This window comes from Nycticebus coucang, chromosome 18, assembly GCF_027406575.1.
Source record: "Nycticebus coucang isolate mNycCou1 chromosome 18, mNycCou1.pri, whole genome shotgun sequence".
Taxonomy (NCBI): Eukaryota; Metazoa; Chordata; class Mammalia; order Primates; family Lorisidae; genus Nycticebus; species Nycticebus coucang.
The window spans coordinates 51,601,792-51,624,858 of record NC_069797.1 but is presented as its reverse complement, the minus strand read 5'-3'; the positions used below and the strand labels follow the sequence as shown (position 1 = coordinate 51,624,858).

The window sequence follows — 23,067 nt, the reverse complement described above, 5'->3', positions numbered from 1 at the left end:
CACCCTCGGTAGAGTACTGTGAAGTCACAGCTCACAGCAACCTCCAGCTCTTGGGCTTAGGCGATTCTCTTGCCTCAGCCTCCTGAGTAGCTGGAACTACAGGTGCTCGTCACAACGCCCAGCTATTTTTTTTGTTGTTGTTGCAGTTTGGCTGGGGTCGGGTTTGAACCCACGGCCCTCAGTATATGGGGCCGGCACGCTACTCATTGAGCCACAGGCACCGCCCTTCTTTTTATTTTTTTAAATAAATAAAAAATACATATGTGGCTCTCTTTCTGTGTTCATGGCTCTTCTCTTCTCTCCATCCCAGACTGACTCACGCACACAGCCCTTTCCCTTGCTTTTTTGCAGGACACCTGTACCCCCAGGCCTCTGCACACAGCGGGGAAGCCCTGGGGAGCGAGCAGACTGTGCCCCACAGTAGTGAGTTCACCTAGAACTTGAACGTGTGGCCTTCTTGTTCCAAAACATGCTTTGACCCTCACCATGGTTCTCAGCCACTTCTTCCTCTATCCTCTGTCCCTTTTCATTGAGCACCCCCTTTCCTCCTTCTTCCCTTGTCTTTAACAGAGAAAACCCCCCTTTCTCTGTCATCACCAAAATTCACCAAAACTTGCTTCCCTCTTGGCCTCACCTTGCATACACTTGGCCAAGTGTTGAAATCTCCACATGTGGAAGGACCCATCAACCCTCCTGGACAAAACCCTCCTTCTCCCAGGGTCTTGCCTCCCAGTCCATAGACATACCCTCATCCTGACTTGGAACCCTCTGGAGCACAAGCAGAGGAAAGGGATAGGGAGACACAGCCTCTCCCCAGCCCCAGGGCTCCTGCTGGATGGGGGACTTCACGATGGTGGTGTCCTTCCATACTCATTCATCTTCATTCACGCAGACGGATCCTCCTATACCCTCTGTCATGCTTGTGACACGTGTGTCCCAGATGCCATGATCCATGAGTTCTTACAGGTCACACAGTGTCATTTCCACTGCAGTGCACATGTGGGGAAGCTGCCCCCAACACACAGACACACACAAACACACATGTTTGTTCACGGGGGGGCACCTTCTCCTCCACGCAGGCACCCCCACAAGACTCACATGTAGACCACTCAGCGGTACTCACCTTACTCCCTCATTGCGCAGGCCTCCTTGTGTGGGCGCCGGCCTCAAGAGCAGCCACCCTGTCTGCCACGTGGCCCCATGCTCACACCTGTCCCACACACAGCCCCTCGGCCTGCCACACGTTGAGGGCCCCCAGCTAGGAAACCCTCTCTTAACCCCTCTGTGCCTCAGCCCCACCCAGCTCTGTCCCTTGAAGACAGTCTTGGAGGCACTTAGGAAGCTGGGAGGGGGGAAAGGAGGAAACCCACCATATTCCAGCTGTAGCAAATCCTGCTAGGAGCTGGGCTGGAGCCCCAATAGGGACCCAGGATTCTGAGAGCACCAAAAACCAAATATCTGAATGAAACCTCCTCCCCTTCTAGAATTTTCCATTTGGATTTGACTGAAAAATCAGCCACAGGAGCATGACGCTTCTCCTCACAGAGGAAACAAAATTGAGTGCAGAAGAGCAGCAGCGGCGCGAGCAGCAAGCTCTGTGCCACTGCTTGGGGACAGCGGGGGTCTCGGAGAGTGGGTCTGGGCAGCTGTATTTAGGGCAGCTGTGATGTCATCGGGAAGGAGGGCTTGGGCTGGGAATGTGGCACAATGGACCCTTTGTCCTCCTTCACTCCCGTCCCACGCAGGCACTGAAACGACTCACTGCCTCGCACCACGTGATACAGATGTGGAGCTGCACACGGGACACAGACACACAGGCTGCCACTTCCAGTGTCCTCACGGGCCCACGCACGTGCACATGCACACACATGTAGATCTGCACATACGTGGTGAGAGGCAGACCCACTGCTGTGCTGACCGGTACAGTGGCCACCATCCCACATGGAGCTAGTAAAGTTAATTGCAATAAAATTCAATAAAGGTAGACGTCAAACTCCTCAGTTGCACTAGCCACATTTCAAGTGCTCAATAGCTGCACTTGGCTGGTGACTACTGCGCATGACAGCACACCTGCAAGGCACCTTCGTGTCTGCACAAAGCCCTGGGCTGAGCCCTGCAGCACCTCTGGCTCCCTGGGAGGGCTGGTTTTCATCTGGCCTTCCTCGAAAACATGCTCACCTCTATGTCCAAAGTGCACACAGCATCACACTCTCACCCGAGAGACAACCTAGCCCACTTGCTCTTTATGATAACAGTGTCATGGATGGAGGGCTGAGGTCATCTTTGCAGAAACTCAAAGGAGCTGAGAGCAGCATGGGTTTGCCAGGGGAATGGGGGACGGTGAGACATTTGAGCGCTGAGCAAACAGAGAAGGGACATCATTTCAGGCATGGGATGGGGTAGCAAACAAGGCCTGGAAGAAGGGAAATGTGGTATCTACATGGAAATTATAGTCACCCTCTTTGTTTGGTGTGACAGATAAAGGAAGGGAGGGGACAATGAGCCCAGACAAGTGGGCAGGGGCTAGGTAGAGGCTGGGGTGGCTCAGCATGTTTCTGGATTCCCTAGGAGGGCAGGTAGGATGGGATCTGAACAACAAAGGTCCCCTTCCAGGGGCCCAGGTAGATGGGGGTTACCTGCACTGTGTCAGGCAGGCAGACATCACCAGATATGCAATGCATTAATCCACAGAGCAGTGGGCACCACACAACTTCGGGTAATTTTTGCATGAATAAGCTTTCATTTATATGCCATAATTTCTTCTCCTCTGGACTAATTCCCCTTCCACAGCATCCTAAGTGTGGTAGAAGTGCTAATGATGAATTATTAAAGGCCATAATGAATAGCCATGAATACTTCATGAAGCCATGGTGTTAGCACTGCTGATGGATGGCGCATGCAGACCCGTGCCTCTCTCTGCAGACTTCAGGGAGGAACAGGGTCTTCCTTCAAGGTTTGGGCCCCGAGACCCTGGGTGGGAGGGGTGACCTGTCTTCCAGTCTCTGCCTGTCAGGTTTGCTCCAGACTTCTGGTGCTCTGGATTCTCTACACTTCTGCCACGCCCCACACACACCAAACCACTGTCCTCATTCCCTGAGATTGGGGAACCAACTGGCCACCTTCCCTTTGGGGGCCTCAGGTTCTCGGGCAGGGAGGGAGGGGCAGGCAGGGAGGGAGAGGGAAAAGAGAGAGGAGGGAGAAGGAGGAGAAAGCAGCAAGAATTTGAGAAAAAAAGGGAAAAGGGAAAGAGGTGGGCAGAAGTGGGGCTGGACTCCTCCAGGCCACCTCTCCCAGGGATCTCAGAAGAATGAGAAGGCCCCAGGCTACACCAAGCAGGGAAGGCCTCTGTCCTTCCTGAGAGCACCTTGTGAGCACCTGAACCCCAGCTCTCCCAGACCCCCCACTCACTCCCCCATACAGCTCAGCAGACCCCACCTCAGACTATACACCTGTTGCTCCCTTGGCAGGAGCTCCATAGAGGTAAGGAGGGAGCAGAGGCCACATGGCCTTTGTCCAGGGAGGGGCCTTGTCCTCCTCACCAGGTCCATGTCCCTCACCCTCCCAGCACCCTGAGGTTCCTGGTGCCCATGTGCAGTGCCTCCCACCATCCCCAGTCCCGCAGGGTGCCCAAGGCAGGGGGGAGTTGAGGGGAGAGTGGGTGTGAGGTTTGGGCAACCCAGGATTTGAAGGGAAGGGCGTGTATGCACGCGCATGTCACTGCCCTCGTGGGCACTGCAGGGGAGAAGAGGATTTGGAAGACGTGCAAGGACACTTGCAAGAGACAGAAAAATAAGAGGAAAGAAAAAAGTTTATGACATAAAGAAGGCAAGAGGAAGAGGGGGCTCCTGGGGGATCAGAAGAGAAGGGGGGAGGAAATGGAGGGCAAGCCCACCCACCCCCAAGCCCCCTTCCCCATGCCTCTCCCTCCCCAGACTCCAAGGAAGGAAATTAGGAGACCACCGCAGATATATTTGGGTCATTTCCACATGCTTTATTCCAGCAATCAAAATAATTAAAAACATCTCAAATTATTATACACATACAAAATAGGTACAGAGTCTCTTGCTTCCTCCCACCCTTAGGGGGAAAAATTGCTTTGTGCTTTGGGAAATTGTCTCTGAAACCCGGTGGTGAGAGAGGACACAGGACAGACTAGGAGCGAGGCGGGGAGGGTGGGATGCAGCTGCAAGAGGAGAGGGTTTCAGAGGAGAGAGAGGTGGGGAGAGCAGAGGCCTGAGAAGCCAGCGGCGGTGGAGAGAGGGTGGAGAGCTGGAGCCGAGGCACCTGCTCCCCTCATGTTAAATAGCACCTTTAGAAAATTCACGAGTCCCCATCCACAAAAAAAAGAAAGAAAAATATCAAGGAATAAAAATAGACTTTGAACAAAAAGGAACATTTGCTGGCCTGGGGGGGCATCTCAACTTCTATAGCACCAGTGATTCCCTCCCCACCCCATCCCCATCACAGAGATGTAGCACCTTTGATATAAAAGGGGCGGGCTTCCACCCTGCCCCCATCCCCGCCCCCACGCAGTTGCCCCGGTGACACATAAAGACAAGAACGAGGTAGTCTTTCAGCAACACAATTACACAAGGCACAGAACAATCTCTCCCACCCAGCCATTCGGCACGAGGGATTGACATGCTTTCCCCAAATCCGATGTTTCCGCTCTGTCGTGGCCCTTCCTGACTCTCCTCCAAACCTGGTTCGGGATTGGTGGCTTCCCCAGCAAGGACCCCTCAAAAACGAAGAGGGGTATGTTTCAGGGACCATGGGGATGCCAGATGGCAAGGCTTCTTTGGCAGTCTGAGAACCCCAGGTCCCTCCAGGGTTTGGTGGTGCTGGGTGGGCTGGGGGTGAGGCCACTTAGGTGTTTCAGCATTGTCTTTGGTTGCTGGCGGACAATGCATTGTTTCTTGTGTCTTTCAGGGAGACTTAGATTTGGGGAGCAGTGGAGGGGAGGCCCCAAGGTGGGGTGGAGAAAGGAACAGAGAGGGCAGCGTTGGGGGATCATAAGCCCAACGGGCAGAAAAGGACTTACCCCCACATGGGTCTTCAAGCAAGTGGACCAAGCTTCCTTTTTTAAAAAGTTATTTATTGATTCTTTTTTTTTGTGTTTTGGTAAGGTGGAATGCACTTTTGATTTTTGGTCATGTTCAGTTGGTCAAAGATAAAAACTAAGTTTGAGAGATGAATGCAAAGGAAAAAAATATTTTCCAAAGTCCATGTGAAATTGTCTCCCGTTTTTTGGCTTTTGGGGGGTTTAGTTTGGGTTGTTTGTCTGTTTCCAGGGAGGGGAGAAAGTGGGTTGGGTGGGAGGGAGCCAGGTTGGGCTGGAGGGAGTTTACAGGAAGCAGACAGGGCTAATGTCGAAGCCAAATTCCTGGTCTGGGGCGCCGATGTCCAAGGGGGCCACATCGATGATGGGCAAGCGGGAGGTCTTGGTGGTTTTGTATTCGATCACTGTCTTGCCCCAAGCTCCAGTGTGACTCTGGGGTGAGGTGGAGATGAGGGGAGGGAGGCGTTACTAGGTGGCAGTGACGGAGAGAGGGCACTACCCAAGGAACCAAAGCCCAGAGAAGGGGGCCTGGTGGGGGGCTCGGGGGGCTTGGGGGACTCACCGTGCAGCCATCGACGGTGACGCTGTATGTGAAGCGGCTGTTGCCTTCGGCCCGGATCTCGATCTCGTTGGAGCCCTGGAGGAGCAGGGCCTTCTTAAGGTTGCCGGTCTGCTGGTCCATGTAGGCCACGCTGTTCTTGCAATGGTAGGTGATGTTCTGGGAGGCCTCAGTGGACATCAGACGCAGGAAGGTCAGTTGGATGGCCACATCGGCAGGGTCGGAGCCCTCGCCGCCATACTCGATCTGTGGGAGAGGAGAGAGAGTGAGGGACGATGGCCATGCTGCAGCGTACAGTCCTGGCCTCCCTGCCCCAAATACAACAGCAGGCAGTGTCATGTGCCCACAGGCACTCTGTGTCTGAGACAGTGTCAAGGACCTGGGGCCCCTCCCCCCAGCTCAGCAGCGTCTGTCACACTTAGCAGAGATGGCGTCCACTCCACACCTTTATGCCCCTTCTAGGCACTGGGCTAGCCCACCTCCTGACCACAGCTCTAGGGTCCAGCTCACACACCTGGGATCCACCGGTCATGCTCTCGCCGAACCAGACATGCCTCTTTTCCTTGGGATTCTTGCTGATGTACCAGTTCTTCTGGGCCACACTGGGTTGAGTGGGGTACACACAGGTCTCACCAGTCTCCATGTTGCAGAAGACCTTGATGGCGTCCAGGTTGCAGCCTTGGTTAGGGTCAATCCAGTACTCTCCTGTGGTAGGGTGGCAAGGTGGAGTCAGTGGGGGGTGTGCAGCCAGCACCATATTGGAGGTAGGGCACATGTGGGCATGAGATCCTGGGTATAGGACCCTGATATGGCAAGAGGAGCTAGGGGTGGCCAGGGCAGGCCCTCACCACTCTTCCAGTTGGAGTGGCACATCTTGAGGTCACGGCAAGTGCGGGCAGGGTTCTTGCGGCTGCCTTCGGGGCTCCGGATGTTCTCAATCTGCTGGCTCAGGCTCTTGAGAGTGGTGTCCACCTCGAGGTCACGGTCACGGACCACATTGGCATCATCAGCCCGGTAGTAGCGGCCTGAATCTGCCTTCTCTTGAGGTGGCTGGGGCAGGAAGCTGAAGTCGAAACCACCACTGGGAGGACCAGGAGGACCAGGGGGCCCAGGAGGGCCGGGAGGTCCCTGCGCAGAGGAGAAGGAGAGTGGGGATTACTGGCGTCCAAGTGCTTACAAGACTGGAGGGCTGTGAGGCAGAAAGGCTGAGGGGCTACGTACAACAGGACCAGCATCACCAGTACGACCACGAGGACCAGGGGGGCCGATGGGGCCTGGGAGACCGTTGAGTCCATCTTTGCCAGCAGCACCAGCAGAGCCAGGGGGACCCTGGAGGGGGGAAATGGTTAGAGGAAGGCTGCCAGCAAGCTCAAGGCAACCCCAACTCTGGCGGAGAAGCCTACCACCCTCCCTGCTGCTCTGGGCTGGGCTCCACAGCTTCAGATGTGTCATTGCTCATTCCCATGGCTGGGAACATTGCGTGGGAGGAAAGAACGGGGCAGGGGGAGGCTGAGGCTGGATCAGACTGTTAGTTCAGGATGCTTCTTCCCTTCACCCACACCCTGTCCAGAGAGTTGAGGGATGCTGGGGTCTCAGGCAAAGGGCCCTGAGGTGAGGCTGTGCCTGGGCCCCGGGAAGAGGAGATCAATCAAAGGTTTTGACTTACTCGGGGACCAGCAGGACCAGAAGCTCCAGAGGGGCCTTGTTCACCAGGAGAGCCCTGAAGGACAGAGACAAAGTCTATTCAGGCCTGGTGTAGGTCAACTGCAGCTGGGTAGGTGAGGGGCAGACCATGCCTCCTGATTATCCTGTAAATCTAACCCTGGGGGGTCCATAGGCTGAGACTCCTCCCACCATCCCTCTCTGGGCACCCTCTCAGAGGAGACTTGGAAATGCCCATAAATCTTCAAGCCCCAGTTCCCACTAGGGAGGAGTCAGAATGACTATCCAGAAAGGGAAACTGAGGCAAAGCATTCTCCCCACCATCACATAGCACAGTGTGGGGCCTGAGGAGGGGTTGAGCATACTCACAGGAGGACCAGGGGGACCCTGAAGACCGGAGAAGCCACGGTGACCCTTTATGCCTCTTTCACCCTGTTCGCCTGTCTCACCCTTGTCACCACGGGGGCCTTGGGGTCCCTAGAAGAGACAAGGGGACAGGCTATCAGGTGGAAGTTCTGTGGCACAGAGTGGGACACTGCATATCTGTACAGGGCTCTGAGGGCAGGGGAGACACAGAGGTCACTTACAGCAGGGCCACGGGCACCAGCGGGGCCGACAGGACCAGCAGGACCAGAAGGACCCTAAGGAAAGCAGGCAGAGCATGAGGGCCTGGCCGAGGGTGGCTGAGGCTGGGGATGAGATCTCCCCTTGGCCGACCACCTTCCCCCACATCCTTCCCACTGTGGCCATCTCTCCTGACCCTCAGGTAAACGTCTCTGGAGCCAGAATGACCCCACTCCTCGGGGGAGATGGGTGCTGTGGGAGGGGGCCATGAGGCTGAATTGTAGCTTTTTCCGGAGGGAGGCTGAGATCCCTGGCATCTTGCCAGATTTCCCCCCTGTCCCAGCTTGGGGGAAGTCAGGTATCTATCCCCAGGTCTCTAGGCCTGCTCAGAAGCAAAGAGCTGGAGCCTAGCTACTTACAGTCTCACCACGATCACCACTCTTGCCAGCAGGGCCAACAGGGCCAGGGGCACCAGGAGCACCAGGGGCACCAGGGGGTCCAGCGGGGCCTGTCTCACCACGGTCACCCTGGGGATGGAAGATCAGAGGATGTGGGTCATCTCTGGCCAAAGGAGCCATGCTGGGTAGGAAAGTGGCAGGTGTGGCCATGGCCCCCAATGTAGCCTCTTACCTTAGGGCCAGGAGCGCCATCTCGTCCAGGAGAGCCCTCGGCACCAGGAGCTCCCTGCAGGGAGAGGAGAGGTGAGAGTCGGCAGGCAGGGCTCAGGCCAAGACCAAAATGGTCTGTTGAGGGTACTGGGATGAGGGCTGGGGACAGCTCACCTCTCGTCCAGATTCACCAGGGGGTCCAGCCAATCCAGGGGGACCCATGGGACCAGGGGGACCACGTTCACCACTTGCTCCAGAAGGACCTTGTTTGCCGGGTTCACCCTAAGGGAGAAGAAAATGTCAGTCCAGAGATGGAGGAAGAAGGGCCCTAGGGCTCCCACTCTAGGTCACTGAATCTGTCCTCATTGGTGCCCCATCCCCATCCTGTGACCTCCAGATCTTGTGATGGTTTTTCTTGGGGTCCCTAAAGTTGAGGGGAACACTCACAGAGGGGCCAGGAAGACCAGGGAAGCCTCTTTCTCCTCTTTGACCAGGCAGGCCGACCACACCACGCTGTCCAGCAATACCCTGAGGTCCTGGAGTTCCAGGAGCGCCCTGGGGAGGGAGGCAGATGGGGTTGAGATGCCTTATCGCAACACAGGGACCACTCCCCACTCGGGACACCTCTGGATCTGCAGAGATTTGAGCTGGCACTTACAGCAGGCCCATCAGCACCAGGGGAACCTTTCTCGCCAGCAGGGCCAGGAGGACCAGGGGGTCCAGCTTCTCCAGGTCGTCCAGCAGGGCCAGTCTCACCACGGGGACCTTTCGAGCCTTCTTTGCCAGCAGGGCCAGGAGGGCCAGGGGGTCCAGCATTTCCCTGGGCAGAGAGAAGAGGAACTGTCAGACTCCAGTGGGTTCTAGGGAATCAGTGAGGCCTCAGTGGGGTCCACCATCCTCCTGACAGCCTGGGCACATCACCCCTGACCTAGAGCAGTGACTTCCACTATAGACTTACAGAGGGGCCAGGGGGACCAACTCGTCCAGCAGCACCAGGGAAACCAGTAGCACCCTAGCAGAAGAGAACACAGGGGTAATCAGAGGGAGAACAGCCAACTCACCTGACTCAGCCACCCTCACCACCACACAGCATCTGGGGACAGACTCAGCAGAGAGTTGGGCGATACTCACAGGGGGACCAGCGCTGCCACGAGCACCTTTGGGTCCAGGAGCACCAACGTTACCCTGGAGGAGAGCATAGAGACGTCAAGCCTGAGCTGGTCCTAGGTCCCAGCCTGTCAGTATCTCAGGGCCCAGAGAGTGCGCTACTCACAGCAGGGCCAGGGGGTCCAGCAGGTCCAGCAGGGCCAGCGGGGCCAGCATCGCCTTTAGCACCAGCATCACCGGGTTCACCTTTAGCACCAGGTTGACCATCAGCACCCTGGAGGAGGGGTAGTGTGGTGAGTGGAGGGAAGGAGGCAGGAGGCTCCATAGACTGGGGGAGGTACCATGGACTAGAAGCCACAAAATGGGAAACAATCCCTCTCCCTAACTCAGGCTGACACCTGTCGCCATTCGGGAACTCAAGGTTCCAGGTCCCAATTGGTGATGAAAGATGAAGGAGGTCTTAGTACTCACAGGGGGTCCAGCAAAGCCAGCAGGGCCGGGGGGACCAGGCTCACCACGATCTCCCTAAAAGCAAAGGAGGCAAATCAGAGAGCTACCCTGACATGGAGGAAGGTGGGATGGGATGGCATGGTAGGGCGGGGGTGTGGGACAGAGCCAGGGCCAGAGGTCAATGGGAAGGGAAGAAGGGCCAAGTAGAGTCTTAACTGGGTCTTCTGTACTTACGGGTGCACCACGAGCTCCAGTGGGACCGGCAGGGCCGCTGGGACCACTTTCACCCTGAGAGGGAGGGACAAGGGACTTGGGGTTAGGGGTATGCCCTGATTACTCTGGGCAGGTGACCCCAGGAGAGCCTTCCCTCTGTCCTGGTCCCGCCAGCTTCCTGGGCTGCCAGTTTGGTTTGTTAGGACCACCTTCCACACATCCAAGGCTTGCTGAGGAAGCTGTGTGTTAGGGAGGAAGGTAGGAGGAGGCTATCTCACCTTGTCACCAGGGGCACCAGCAGGACCAGGAGGACCGATAGGGCCAGTCAGACCACGGGCACCATCTTTGCCAGGAGAACCATCAGCACCTTTGGGACCAGCCTCGCCCTAAAGACACGTAAAAACCTGAGACTTCCAGTGTGGGGCAAGGAGGTGACTTAGTGTTCTGCTTCTGTCTGGGACCACTTGAGAGGCCCTCCTTAGCTCTGCCCTGCCACTACCTGTGCCAAGGCCTCAAGGTCCTTTCACTGGAAAAGTTGCCTTCCCGGGAGTTTAGGTAGATGGGTTAAAAGGCCCCTGACTTGTGTAGCAAGATGACTAGGCAGCCTCCATCAAGGAGACATCTCCACCTCTCATCACCATGGTAACTCATGGGGAGAGAAGGGCCTGGACTGCAGGTGGAGAATTCATCAGCAAACAGGCCAGAGGGAAAGAAGGGAGGATACAGGAGATGAGGGAAAGATCCCAGGGAGAAGGTGAGAAGCTAAGGAATTGAAAGCAGAGAGAAAAATGGGAGCCACAAAGGACTCAGGGGAGGGAGATGGCTGAACTTACTCTGTCACCCTTGGGGCCTGGAAGACCAGCTGCACCACGTTCACCGGGCATTCCCTGAAGGCCAGGGGCGCCCTGGCTACCAGGGGCTCCAGGGGCACCAGCATCACCCTATGTGACAACAAAGAAGACTGGAGTGAGATCTGAGGTCCCTGAAATCGATCATAGCCCCAAGCCCCCTCTCTCAGGCTTGGTTCCAAGGCCAAAAGCAGGTACCAGCTAAGAAGAAAGACCCACAGGCCAGTCTTGAAGCTGCACATGGGCCCCCACCCTGGTCTTGCCTCCCTCCTTCCCTCATCTCCATGGCTTTGGTCATAGCCAGCCATCCCTTGTTGCAGGAGGGGAGAAACCTGATCCCTAGGGTGCTTGCTGGAGCCCCTTTAGTGCTGTCCTTACCTTAGCACCATCGTTGCCAGGAGCGCCATTGCTCCCACGGGGACCAGCAGGACCAGGGGGACCCTGCACACCACGCTCGCCAGGGAAACCTCTCTCGCCCTAAAAGAGAAGGACAGGGCATGTGATGGCTCCTCCAAAGACAGGGCACATGACGTCATGACAGGAACAGTGAGAGAGGATCTACTTACTCTTGCTCCAGAGGGGCCGGGGGCACCAAGGTCTCCAGGAACACCCTGAGTGGGGAGAGAGGAATAGCCAGTGAGCACAGTCTACCTGGGGCCACCACACTAGAAAAAAATTCCTGTCCCTCTTCTTGGAGGCTGGCCCCAGGGACCATGATTAGAGACGAAACCTCTCTTGGATTTGGGATTATCCTGTACAGCCCCTTTATTACTCCTCAAGATATGTCAAAGGCCTCCCTGCCCCCAAAATTTGTACCAAGAGTTATATCAGAAGGGTTGTGAGTATTATAGCAGCTCTAAAAGAAGTCACTCAGACTAGCAGCCTGCAGCACCTGCTTCCCTTTGTGTAGCTCCCTTCACGATAGGAAGTTCTCCCTGGTGTCTAACCTCGATCCTTCTAGCTGATGGTTGTCTGATTAGCTAGGAGCAGGGGCCTGTCCCTAGCTGTCCCTCTGTGTGTCCTATAGTCTCCACCCTTCTGGTTGGTTGCTACCTCTTACCTGTTCACCAGGTTTGCCTGCTTCACCAGGAGGACCAGCAGGGCCAGGGAGACCCTGCAGGTGGAAAATGGGGAGGAAATAAAGAGGGTTTAGAATCTGGAAGAGAACAAAGAGGTGTTTCTGCACCTCCACCCTCTCCCAGCACACTGACAGCCATGAAGCTTCACCTGGAATCCAGGGGAGCCTGCAGGGCCTTGTTCACCTCTCTCTCCTGAGGGACCCTGTGTGAAGAGGATGCTGTGGTCACAGCAAGGCCAAAGAGAGAAGGGGAAGGGGTGTCTGCTCATCAGGGATACTTACAGCAGGGCCAGGAGGTCCCTGAGCTCCAGCTTCTCCATCTTTGCCAGGAGCACCCTGTGGAAGAGAGTAAGGAAGAACTCAGTGGAGGAGGCCCAGTGCAGCTGGGGGAAGGGCAGGTGGCTAGGCCCTAGGACAGAGCAGACCCAACAGGGGGACTGCTGGTACCCTGCTCGGGGCTGTGGCCTCTTGCATCCCTCCTGTGGGAGGGGAATGTGTCAGGGGCAGGGGCAGAAAGGGGAAAGGGATCAAAAGGAGATACTTACAACAGCGCCAGGGGGTCCAGGAACACCACGCTCCCCAGCTTTGCCGGGCTCTCCCTGTGGAAGAAGGGGGAGGATCTTCAGGGAGCTGAAAACAGGACCTCCTGGGTCCCTCCTATTTACTATGAGTGGAATTTTTAAAGGGGTTTTCTTTTCACAAGACTCTGCAGGCTCTATTTACAAGCTTTGGCCTCCTGGGGACACCTTTGCTAGTTTTCCTTGCTTGGTCCCTTAGCCTGTCCCCAGCCCTCTCCTCCAAGATGCCCTTTCAGGCTCCTTCTCCCGTCACCCTCTCCCCATCTTTCTTCCTATTATGTGCCTAGTGTGACCCACACTGGAAAGGGCTCTCATCCCCTCTGGTATCTCCTTCTGAACCTCAAAGAGTCCACCAAGATTTGTGGATACCTATTATATGAAAAGCCCATCTTATCCCCACGTGCATGGGGGGAGGGCCACCAACAATACTCATCCCAAGGGATGGGGCAATGACGGTGAAGCCTGAAGAAGTCTCTCATTTTAAGGCTAGGAAGACTGAGTCCCAAAAAGGGACATTAAGTCACTGAGCCCAGAACCTAAGAATCTCACCTTCCAGTCCTACCTGTCCCAGGCTTTGTATCACTGCTCACTAAATACTCACAGCAGCACCTTTGGGTCCAGGGAATCCCATCACACCAGCCTGACCACGGGCACCAGGGGGTCCTGCGGGTCCAGGGCGACCATCTTGACCAGCGGGACCCTGAGGATGAGAGACACACAGGTGGTGGTGAGGACAGAAGGAAAGCAGATAGGAGAAGGAGGGGATGTCCAGGGGCAGTGATACTTACAGGGGGGCCAGTTTTGCCATCAGGACCAGGGCTGCCAGGGCTGCCAGTCAGACCCTAGTGGAGAAGCAGGAAGGTGTGAGTGGGGCTGGGGAGGAGGCGGATGAAGGGGCGGGGAGGACAGACTCCAGAACACTTGGTCCCAGACCCCACATAGGATGCTCAGAGGCCTGCCTTCTCACCTTGGCGCCAGGCAGGCCAGCTTCACCGGGGCGGCCAGCTTCACCAGGAGAACCTTTGGGGCCAGCAGGGCCAGGAGAACCGCGTTCGCCAGCAGGACCCTGTCAGGGGAGAAGTCACAGGACCAATTAGGGTCTCAAGTCTGGGCCTTTCCCATGGGCCAGCTTCTTCTTTCTTTTGGGGAGAAGAGGACAACTGGTTCAGGTGGGATTTGAGAGGCATTAATGGGGATGGGACGGTCCAAGTGAGGTCCAGTGCAAAGCAAGAGACACACTTGTGCAGCCACAGTCTGAGCACTAATGATGGGGTGTGGGGTGACTACATTGGAAGAGGAAGGTCTTGCCAGGGAGCAGCAGGGTCAGCCTCCCAGCCTAACCAAGAGGTTACCTTGGGACCAGCAACACCATCTGCGCCAGGGAAACCGCGGCTACCAGGTCCACCCTGTGGGAGGAGAGGAAACCAGTGAGCTCAGGGACACAATGGTGGCAGAGAAGGAGGAAGGGGGCGGCCAGGGGGCACTTACACGCTCGCCAGGGGGGCCAGGCAGGCCAGTAGGTCCGGGTTCACCTCGGGCTCCTCGCTTTCCTTCTTCCCCAGCAGGGCCAGGGGGTCCTTGAACGCCAACAGGGCCCTGGAGACGGCAGAGAGGAGAGGGTGGCCTGTGTTGAGGGCCCATCCTGGTGTCAGCCCTAGAGCTACCCTGAGGCTGGGCTGCCAACATCAGGGGCTCCCCCAGGAGACTAGGGACCCCAGCACAGGGTGGGCTGGGCTGCAGGGAGTACCAGGGGGACTTACAGGCTCTCCCTTGGCACCAGTGTCTCCTTTGTTGCCGGGAGCACCGGGTTCACCCTGTGAAGGAGGATAAGACAGGCTGAGTCTGGAGTGCTCAGCTGGCCTGCACTTTCCTGCTCTCCAGATGAGGGCCACACTGGAGTTGGTGCATGGGGTGCCAGAAGGGAGAGTTTTGTACTTACACTGTTACCCTTGGGACCAGGAGGGCCGCTGGGGCCCTGGGGTCCAGAGGGGCCTCGGGCACCAGGGAAGCCAGGGGCACCAGCAATACCAGGAGCACCCTGTGGGAGGCAGAACAGACCACTGAGCCCAGGAGCTGCGGGCACAGACAGGTTGGAAGCAAGCTCCCAGGCAGGCAGGCAGGACTGATACCTGTTAGGATACTTACGTTGGCACCTTTAGCACCAGGCTGTCCATCAGCACCAGGGTTTCCCTGTGGCACAGAGGAAGAAGAGTGAGTGACAGGCAGAGATGATGAGGCTGAAAAGTGGCACAGGGGACACTGCTAAAGAGGAGACACTTACAGCAGGGCCAGCAGCACCAGCAGGTCCAGGGGGGCCAGGCTCACCACGCACACCCTGGGGACCTTCAGAACCTCGGGCTCCTTGGGGACCAGCTTCACCCTAGATCAAAAGAAAGGACATGTCAGAAGCCACCCTAGGAAACCCAACGTTATCTCTGGATGGTAGGAGGAAGGGGAGACAGCAGCAGGAGACCAGGAATCAGGACTCTAAGATCAGAGAAGGGGACCCCAGGACAGAGGTGCTGGAGGATGGGCTTCTCTCTTGCCACTCTAGGTCCCTCTGGTTTGGAGAGCAAGGAGATACTAGACCTTGACGGGTGTAAGTCATGCTCAGAGGAGGGCAGAGAGTCTCACCTTAGCACCAGCAGCACCAGGGAAGCCAGGAGGACCAGCTGGACCAGTGGGACCCTGTAAATGAAACGAGGATGTTAGTAAGAAGGGAGGCACAAGTCATACCCTGGGACAGAAGAAGTCCTAGAGTTCAGATCAACATGGGTCACCCTGAAAGCTGACACTGAGACCCTCCCCACTCCCAGGCATTGAGGTCCAGAGGCCATACTCACCGGGGGACCAGCAGCACCAGTAGCACCATCATTTCCACGAGCACCCTGCAGGAGAGAGGGGAAGCCTCGGTTAAGTCCAGTGAGCACTGGCCAATCCCTGAAGCTTCTGGAGACCCCTTCTGGAGTCCAGGGATTCCCCCAAAGGAGCCAGAGGTACTTACAGCAGGGCCAGAGGGTCCAGGGCGACCTCTCTCACCAGGCAGACCGCGGGGGCCCTACCAATCAAACCAAGAGAAGTCAGATGAGAGGGGAGACATTCCCTTGCCCCAGCCTCCATCTTGTCCCTGCTTCCCGCTTCCTTTGTTCCTCCTAGAGCCAGGCACACTCACCATCTGACCGGGAGCTCCATTTTCACCAGGGCTGCCAGGCTCACCCTGCAGAGCAGAGAAGAGAGTGAGGAATTCCTTCATGTATGACAGGAGGAGGACCAATGACATTCAGACAGCCTTTTACCTTGGGACCAGGAGCACCAGCATCTCCCTTGGCACCATCCAAACCACTGAAACCCTAAGATAGGAAGGAGGAACAAGATGAGAGCCTGTGGAGAGGTGAACCACCGTGATATCCACCCAGGCCTGAGAAAGAGCCTTGGGAGGTCATCACAGCCACCCCTGTCTCTGAGCTAAACTAGACCCCAACTGGCCCAGTCTCACCCCGTCCCTTTACTGGGATGTCTTTATCATGGAGAGAAGCACTTTTGCATGTTTACATCTCTACGTCCCTTGGGACTTCTGTAGCTGCCACCCGCCATGATGCACACCAGGATTGTTGAGGAAGGGGCTGGAAAGGTAGGATGCTAGGGACTTTTGCAATCTTAGATGATTCAAAGGGGACTCACTCTGTGTCCCTTCATTCCAGGAAGGCCAGCTGTTCCAGGCAATCCTCGAGCACCCTGGAGAGAAAAGAAAAGGAAAACAAGGAAGGGCCATTAGAATGCATCAACATGGACCCAGCCCCCAGGTGAGGCCCAAATGCAGCAAAGCCTGGTGCCCAACCATAGCCCCCTGCTCACCTGAGGCCCAGGAGGCCCACGTTCGCCAGGACGACCAGGTTTTCCAGCTTCTCCCTGAGAGGAAGAGAAAAAAGGTCAGGATGTTCATGCCCTCCAGGGCTAGAACAAGTAGGGAAGTTCTCAGTCTTCCTGGGATTGTTGCAAGTCAGGTTTAAGGGCCCAGAATCTTATCTTTAAATCTAAAGCTCAGTTTAAATTTATTATGAAACCTTTATTTGGTGAAATCTGAGTCCCTCCAAGGGAATTTCTGTTTATTTCTGTCACCAGCATTTTAATCTCACCATCTGTGCAACTGTTTACACTGAGAGATGGGTTGGGGATTGCTTTAAGGTGGCTGCAGTAAGGGAAGGAACAGTCTCCCTGTTGGGGAGTTGGGGGAACATATCCCATTAAGGGTAAAGGTCATTGCTCAAGGGCAGTTCTGTGCATCAGGGAGAACTTGCCCTCCTTCCTCTGGACATCACCCCCAAAGGTGGTGGAAGCACTGAAGTGGAGATTATGTGACCTAACCATGGAGGCCGTTGGGGTCAGATGGTATCTTCTCGCCGGGGCTACTTACATCATCTCCATTCTTGCCAGGGGGACCAGGGGGACCACGGGGACCCATAGGACCCTAGAGAAGACAGGAGAAGTGGTTAGAATCTTTTTAAGATATGGAAAAAGAAAGAGAAGGCTGAAACTGGAAGGAGGTGCTGAGGAAGACCCCAGATGGGGTCTTCAGTAGGAGCATCTATGCTTGTAGAGGGAGTATCTGTATAGAGTGCTTACTGCAGATCCAGGCTCGCCGGGCTCGCCAGGGGGACCTTGGAAGCCTTGGGGACCCTGGAGAACAAAAAGAGAGAAGTATGGGGTTAGAAGGGAAGGCCAACCTTCCCCTATCTCACCAAGAGATCTCTGAGCACCTTCCCTTCCCCCATCCCAATTTTCTGCCCCAAAGACCAAAGCCCAAGGAGATATATGAAGACTTCCTGGATACTCACAGGTGCACCAGGGGGGCCAGGGAGACCACGAGGACCAGAGGGACCCTAGAGAAGGAGAAGTAAAAGGGGCCATGGTGATCTCTCTGCAGGAAAGCACAACATGGTCTAGTCATGTGACCTCCCATTTGTGCCTGTTGGGACCACTCAGTTGTCCTGCATCCTCTCTGGACTCTAAGGTCTCAATGATTGTCTTACCTCCCAAGCCATCTATGCTAACCCCAAATGCCGACACTGGCCTGTCTGCTTTGGATCCCACCTGCTTCTCTTCATCATCCCTGCTCCCCCTGGTGGCTCACCATGGGGCCGGGCACAGAAACTCCAGCTGATTTCTCATCATAGCCATAAGACAACTGGGGAGCAAAGTTCTAGGGGGGAAAAAAAGAGAGCGAAATCAGGGTCAAGACAATGAATTGAAAGGCAGAAGACATCACGGATAATGGGGAAAGCTGACATCATGTGCTTCCTGATGAGATAGACAGCAGCACTTGATAACATTGCTTGTGAAGTGGTCCCACCAAATATGCATCACCTGAATCCAATCTAATCAGGTAATAGCAAATTGAGGGACAGTCTACAAAATAATTGGCCTCTAGTAAACAACTGGACTCTTCAAAAACTTTCAGTGTTGTGAAAGACAAAGAAAGTCTGAGGAATATTCCACCTTCATGGAAACCAAAAAGATCTGACATTTGCCTGCAATTCATGATCTTGTGTGAGATTCTGGACTAGATTCTCGATCTAAATTCTGTAAAGGACATTAATGGGACATAGGTGAACTTAGAATATGGATCAAACATTAGATAACAGTATTGGATCAATGTTAAATTTCCTAAATCTAATTATTGTGCTATGGTCACCTAAGAGAATGCTTCCATTCTTAGGGAAAATATATCAAATATTTAGGAGCAAACAACTTATTCTTAAAACGTTCAGAAAAAATGATATGTACACATGAACAGACTGATAAATGCGACAAACTGTGAAGGGTATATGAGAATTCTTTGCGCTATTCTTGCAATTTGTGTGTAAGTTTTACATTATTGCAAAAATGTTAAATTGTGTCATTAGTCAAAAACCAAAAACAAAACAAGAGAGAGAGGACACAGGAGACCTTCCATAGATTTCCCGACCCTCCACTTACTCCTCCGAGGCCAGGGGGTCCGGGAGGTCCGGGGGGTCCGGGAGGTCCGGGAAGTCCAGGCTGTCCAGGGATGCCATCGCGGCCAGGAGGGCCTGCGGGTCCCTGCATGGCAGAGGGCGGGGCCGGGGTGAGCGCCGGCCAGGAGCCACGCCCACCTGCACCCCCAACAGCCGAGAGAACGCAAGGCTTACCCTTGGGCCTCGGGGACCAGTGTCTCCCTTGGGTCCCTACGGGTGTGGGGGAGAAGAAACAAAAAGAGTCTGCTTTAGAGAAGGGAGGACCGTAAGGAGTCACAGCCAGGTGGTACAAGTCGAGGGCGGAGCATTACCTCGACTCCTGTGGTTTCTTGGTCAATAGGTGACTCTAGGATGAGAAGAGACCAGTGTCAAAGGCAAGGTTTGCTAACCAGACTCAAGGCGTGGGAGCGCCCGACCTCCCCGTCCCAGGCGTGGAGCTGAGCGGTACCTGAGCCCTCCGGGCAGACAGGACAGCACTCGCCCTCGGGGGCTTTGACGCCTGGGCAGTTCTTGGTGTCATCGCAGATCACGTCATCGCACAACACTTTGCCGTTGTCGCAGACACAGATCCGGCAAGGCTCGGGTTTCCATACGTCCCGGTCATGGTACCTGAGGCCGTTCTGTACGCAGGTGACTGGTGGGACTGGGGCAAATGGGGAAGGCGTAGGCTGTCATCAGCGCCCGAGACTCCCACCTCAGGGCTCCAAGGATCCCAAACCTACTTGCGCTTTCCCCTCTGTCTAGGAGGCACACTTAGATTTTTCTTCTTCCCTTTCCTCCCTTCCCCCCTTTTCCCAAATCCTTAAAAGCTCGTCTGCTCCTCATCAGCCCCAGTGACAGCGATGAGGCTCCTGGCCAGAACCGCTAATAACTCTTCCCAGTTCTCAGGAATTTAAACAAAGCTTTAGGCCGCCGTTGCTTCCAACTGTAACCTCAGCGCATTGGCGCGGAAGCCAAGTGAAATAAAAAGCCATGGGGGTGGAGAGTGGAGAGCAAAGGAAGAGGAGGGTCGGGTCGAGAGGCTCCTAGAGAGTGGTGGGAGGAGAGAAGGGCGGTCCAGATCTCAATCCGCCCGCACTTTCTGGGCAGGTGCGATGGCATGGGCGGGGCCACGAGAATGGGGCGGGGCTTATTAGAGTGGGGTCCTGCCAAGAGATTTGAAATGTATCTTGAAAATAGGATACATCAGTAGAATACACCCTAACCTCCAGAGACCAAACATTGTAAAAGCCTGCTCTCAAGTCCAGTCGCAGGCCTCCAAGCCAGCCAGTGTCTCTGTGGTCACTTCTTAGCCCAAAGAACCAAAAAGTTCAGTTGTTAGTTAACCACACCCACCGCGCTAGCAGCTACCCAAACAGCCACTAGGTGGCGGGCAACGCTAGGGAATGGAGACGGGGCGGGACTAATTTCACCGGACTTGTCATTTCTCTTAGAGGCAGGGGCTATCCCATCCCCGGCTTGATTTTCCAGATCTAGAGGTGGGGTCTACGCCTGGCAATAACCAGGTCTTCCCTCTCCCGCTCCCGCGCCAGGAAGCTCTGGACAGGGAGGCGCAGTGCTTAGCGAAGATCACCAGGGGGCGCAAAGACCCCGCCCTGTCTCATGCTCCAACCCGCCCACTCTCTGCGCCCCCTCCCCCCTCAGCCCAGCACCCCCGCGGCCCCAAGAACACTCACTGTCTAGCCTGCAGAGAGGGCAAACAATCTTTCCATATGAATCATACCACTGCTTTCCTGATTGCTTTTACATCTTGGGCTCCAAATCCCTAGCTCGGCGCCCCCATTCCATCTTCGACGTGCTTTCCCCCCAACCTGCTCCCAGACCCCCAGTTTGCCTGTTGCGCGCTCAGAATTTTCTCCTACACCAACTCACTCCACGCTCCATCCTCACCTCCCACTCCTGGGAGTGCTCATCCCCACTCTTACCGCAGAGTGAACTCCCTGCTCTCCCACAGTGTTAAGGAAGAGCCTTCACCATCTCCCTTCCATCCCGGAGCCTCCAGAGCATCCCAAATCTGTTTAAGCCGCAGCCCCAGGACCAAGCGCAGAGCGCGATACCAAGTAGCCCTGGACTCCCAGAAGTTTGGAACTTACTGTCTTCGTCTTGGCCCTCGACTTGGCCTTCCTCTTGGCCGTGCGTCAGGAGGGCGGTGGCCGCTAAAAGGAGCAGGAGCCGGAGGTCCACAAAGCTGAACATGTCTAGACCCTAGACATGTAGACTCTTTGCGGCTGGGGTGGGGGTTAGCGTCCGCTCATGCGTGGCCTCACACTCCGCGTGCCTCCTGCTCCGACCCCGAGGAGAAACTCCCGTCTGCTCCGACGACTGGCTAAGGCCCCTTTTATACTATCCCATGGAGAGCGGGGAGGAACCCTGCCCCTTGGAGAGGGGGAGCCGGCCACCCGTCCCCCAGCCAATCAGGGCTGCCTGGCCCGGCCCCCAGTTTGAGAGTTGGAACGTAGAGAGGAGGAGGAGGGAAGGAAAGGGAAGGGAATCCACCCCACATTTCCCCCCGTCGCTGTACTACCTCCCCAGCCCCCTCCCCAGCCCAGCCTGGGCCAGAGATACTGCCGCTGGGGTGCGGCTGGGTCTTCAGTACAGCACGGGCTAAAGAGTGGGCAGGGCTGCCCCTTCTGCTTTCTTCCTGGGACCTCCAATCTTGAGGAAGTGGAACTGGGGAGCTGGGTGGGAAGCCTTCCAAAGGTGGAAAGGTTGGGGGTGAGTGGGAGAGGGTCCTCCTGGCCATTTCTCCTTCACCTTCCTGACATCCTTTGCAGGAGCTAAGAATTAGGTATAAAGAGGTCAGTTGGGAACCTCTCTGAAACAGGAGAACTAGGGAATTAAAAAGATGTGCTTGTTTGGGGGTGTCTTCTGGCGTATGGAGCTTAGGAATATTTGGAGGACAATTAAGACTGTCCTTTATAGACATTAAAGACTCAGATACTTAGAGAGAGGAGTACTGGAAAGGGGAGTTTTATTTCGAGAATGTCAACTCTTCTGCCATGCCTGAACTCCAAGAGAAAGGCCATTGCCCTCCTCTCCAGACCCCAGGCCTGATAAGAGACCATGACAAGGGAGTGAGGGGCCCTGAGGCACAGGGTGAGAAACTTGACTGCATGGTCTCTCCACAGGGAGGCTTTGGCATTGGGTGATGGAGCATCAGAGAAGGCTTGGAGAAGGATTGGGAGAGGCTTCAAGGTGTGTATTGGGGGTCCAACTCCCTACAAGTTCATTCCCCAAACTCTTCCATCCCAGAGTTGAGGAATGAGTTTGTATGGGGAGGTCTGTGATACCTGGCGACTTAGAAAAAGGTTTTGTGTCCACCATGGCTGTGGCTAGGGGCTGGTTAGAGACCCTCCCACTCAGCACAGAAGGAACAGACAGAAGGAACTTTGGTGGAGGTCACTTGGCCCGAGAGGGTGTCCTCTGGGAGCTGCACAAAGCCCTTTCTTGGTTGTCCCTGACTCAGAATTGGGGGCGTATAAGATCATTTGGGTGTCTGGGTGAAACTTGCCTTGGGGGTTTGGGATGGAATTGCATGGAAGGTCAAGTAACCTTATTGTAGAGCCTGTTTCTCACTGCCTCTCCTCTTCCTTGAAAATCCAGGCTACTGCTCTCTGCTCCTGGCACCAGGAGAGAATCATCTGTGCTCTGTTAGGGGATGAGGACCCCCAAAACAGCAGGCTATATTTGGAGAAGATGCCTCAGGTCTTCTCATGCCTCATGTCCTAACCTCCCAACAGTGCTCTACGTCAATCCCAATCTACCCAAGCCCCTCATCCTGCCAGTCTGTGGGCCTGAGAGGTAGCAGTGGGGGTCTCCTTGAAGTACCCTAGTTGCTCCTCTCTCTTCTATGCAGCTCCCCCACCCCTATTGCTCCAGAGCTGCAAACGTGGAAGCGGGGAGTCCCGCCTCCCCCAAACCATCCAAGATTCCATTGCCTCCCCCCGCCCCTCTCCACGCCCTCCCCCAGCTGGTTTTGTGCAACGAAGGCAAAGGAAAAAAAAAAGACCAAGGAAGCAGAAGGGGAGGGAGCCACGTTGCCGGCCGTGGGCAGCCAGGATGAGCAGTGCGGGTGGGGCAGCGGAGGGAGACTGCAGGGGCTATAATTAAAGGGAAAATATAGAGTTTCCAGAGAGGCAAGGCTGGAGATGGCAATAGAGGGATGGGCCTTCATCAATTATCGCGACCATGTGGCAGCAACTTGTGGCTCAGCATCTGCCCCCGCCTAGTGCCAGTGACTGCAGGGCAGGACTAGGGGGCTGAGGTGCTGAGATGGCAGTTCCTAGACCCACCAAAGTCCTGTCCCCCACTGTGGGTCACTTCCAAGGGTCCTTCCTCCTTAACAGGG

At 55.6% G+C, this 23,067-nt stretch overlaps 1 protein-coding gene across 1 annotated transcript; it reads right to left on the bottom strand.

Annotated features, from left to right (window-relative positions):
- Window positions 1-3,970: 3,970 nt before the first annotated feature.
- On the bottom strand, window positions 3,971-21,039 carry COL1A1 (collagen type I alpha 1 chain). Its single transcript, XM_053569350.1, has 51 exons — window positions 20,813-21,039; window positions 19,168-19,362; window positions 19,031-19,065; window positions 18,894-18,929; window positions 18,703-18,804; window positions 17,858-17,926; window positions 17,562-17,606; window positions 17,350-17,403; window positions 17,141-17,194; window positions 16,582-16,635; window positions 16,408-16,461; window positions 16,023-16,076; window positions 15,899-15,943; window positions 15,731-15,784; window positions 15,570-15,614; window positions 15,361-15,414; window positions 15,008-15,106; window positions 14,872-14,916; window positions 14,666-14,764; window positions 14,487-14,540; window positions 14,215-14,322; window positions 14,079-14,132; window positions 13,694-13,792; window positions 13,515-13,568; window positions 13,328-13,426; window positions 12,694-12,747; window positions 12,431-12,484; window positions 12,298-12,351; window positions 12,131-12,184; window positions 11,637-11,681; window positions 11,449-11,547; window positions 11,056-11,163; window positions 10,501-10,608; window positions 10,244-10,297; window positions 10,031-10,084; window positions 9,726-9,833; window positions 9,584-9,637; window positions 9,411-9,464; window positions 9,111-9,272; window positions 8,900-9,007; window positions 8,627-8,734; window positions 8,475-8,528; window positions 8,264-8,371; window positions 7,868-7,921; window positions 7,650-7,757; window positions 7,285-7,338; window positions 6,840-6,947; window positions 6,467-6,746; window positions 6,133-6,323; window positions 5,622-5,864; window positions 3,971-5,491 (listed from the first exon to the last, which is right to left on the bottom strand). The coding sequence occupies exons 1-51, from the start codon at window positions 20,913-20,915 to the stop codon at window positions 5,345-5,347; spliced, it is 4,389 nt and encodes a 1,462-aa protein (XP_053425325.1). The 5' UTR covers window positions 20,916-21,039; the 3' UTR covers window positions 3,971-5,344.
- Between the last annotated feature and the right edge of the window lie 2,028 nt (window positions 21,040-23,067).

What these genes read in the sequence shown, in the direction of transcription:
- COL1A1 (XM_053569350.1), bottom strand. Translation starts at nt 20,915, where the DNA reads ATGTTCAGCTTTGTGGACCTCCGGCTCCTGCTCCTTTTAGCGGCCACC. An exon ending in CTGGTGCTGCTGGCCCTGCT is followed by an intron (nt 14,917 to 15,007) that starts GTAAGTGTCTCC and finishes TCTGTGCCACAG; the next exon opens with GGAAACCCTGGTGCTGATGG. An exon ending in AGGGTCCCCCTGGTCCTCCT is followed by an intron (nt 7,339 to 7,649) that starts GTGAGTATGCTC and finishes TCTGTCCTTCAG; the next exon opens with GGCTCTCCTGGTGAACAAGG.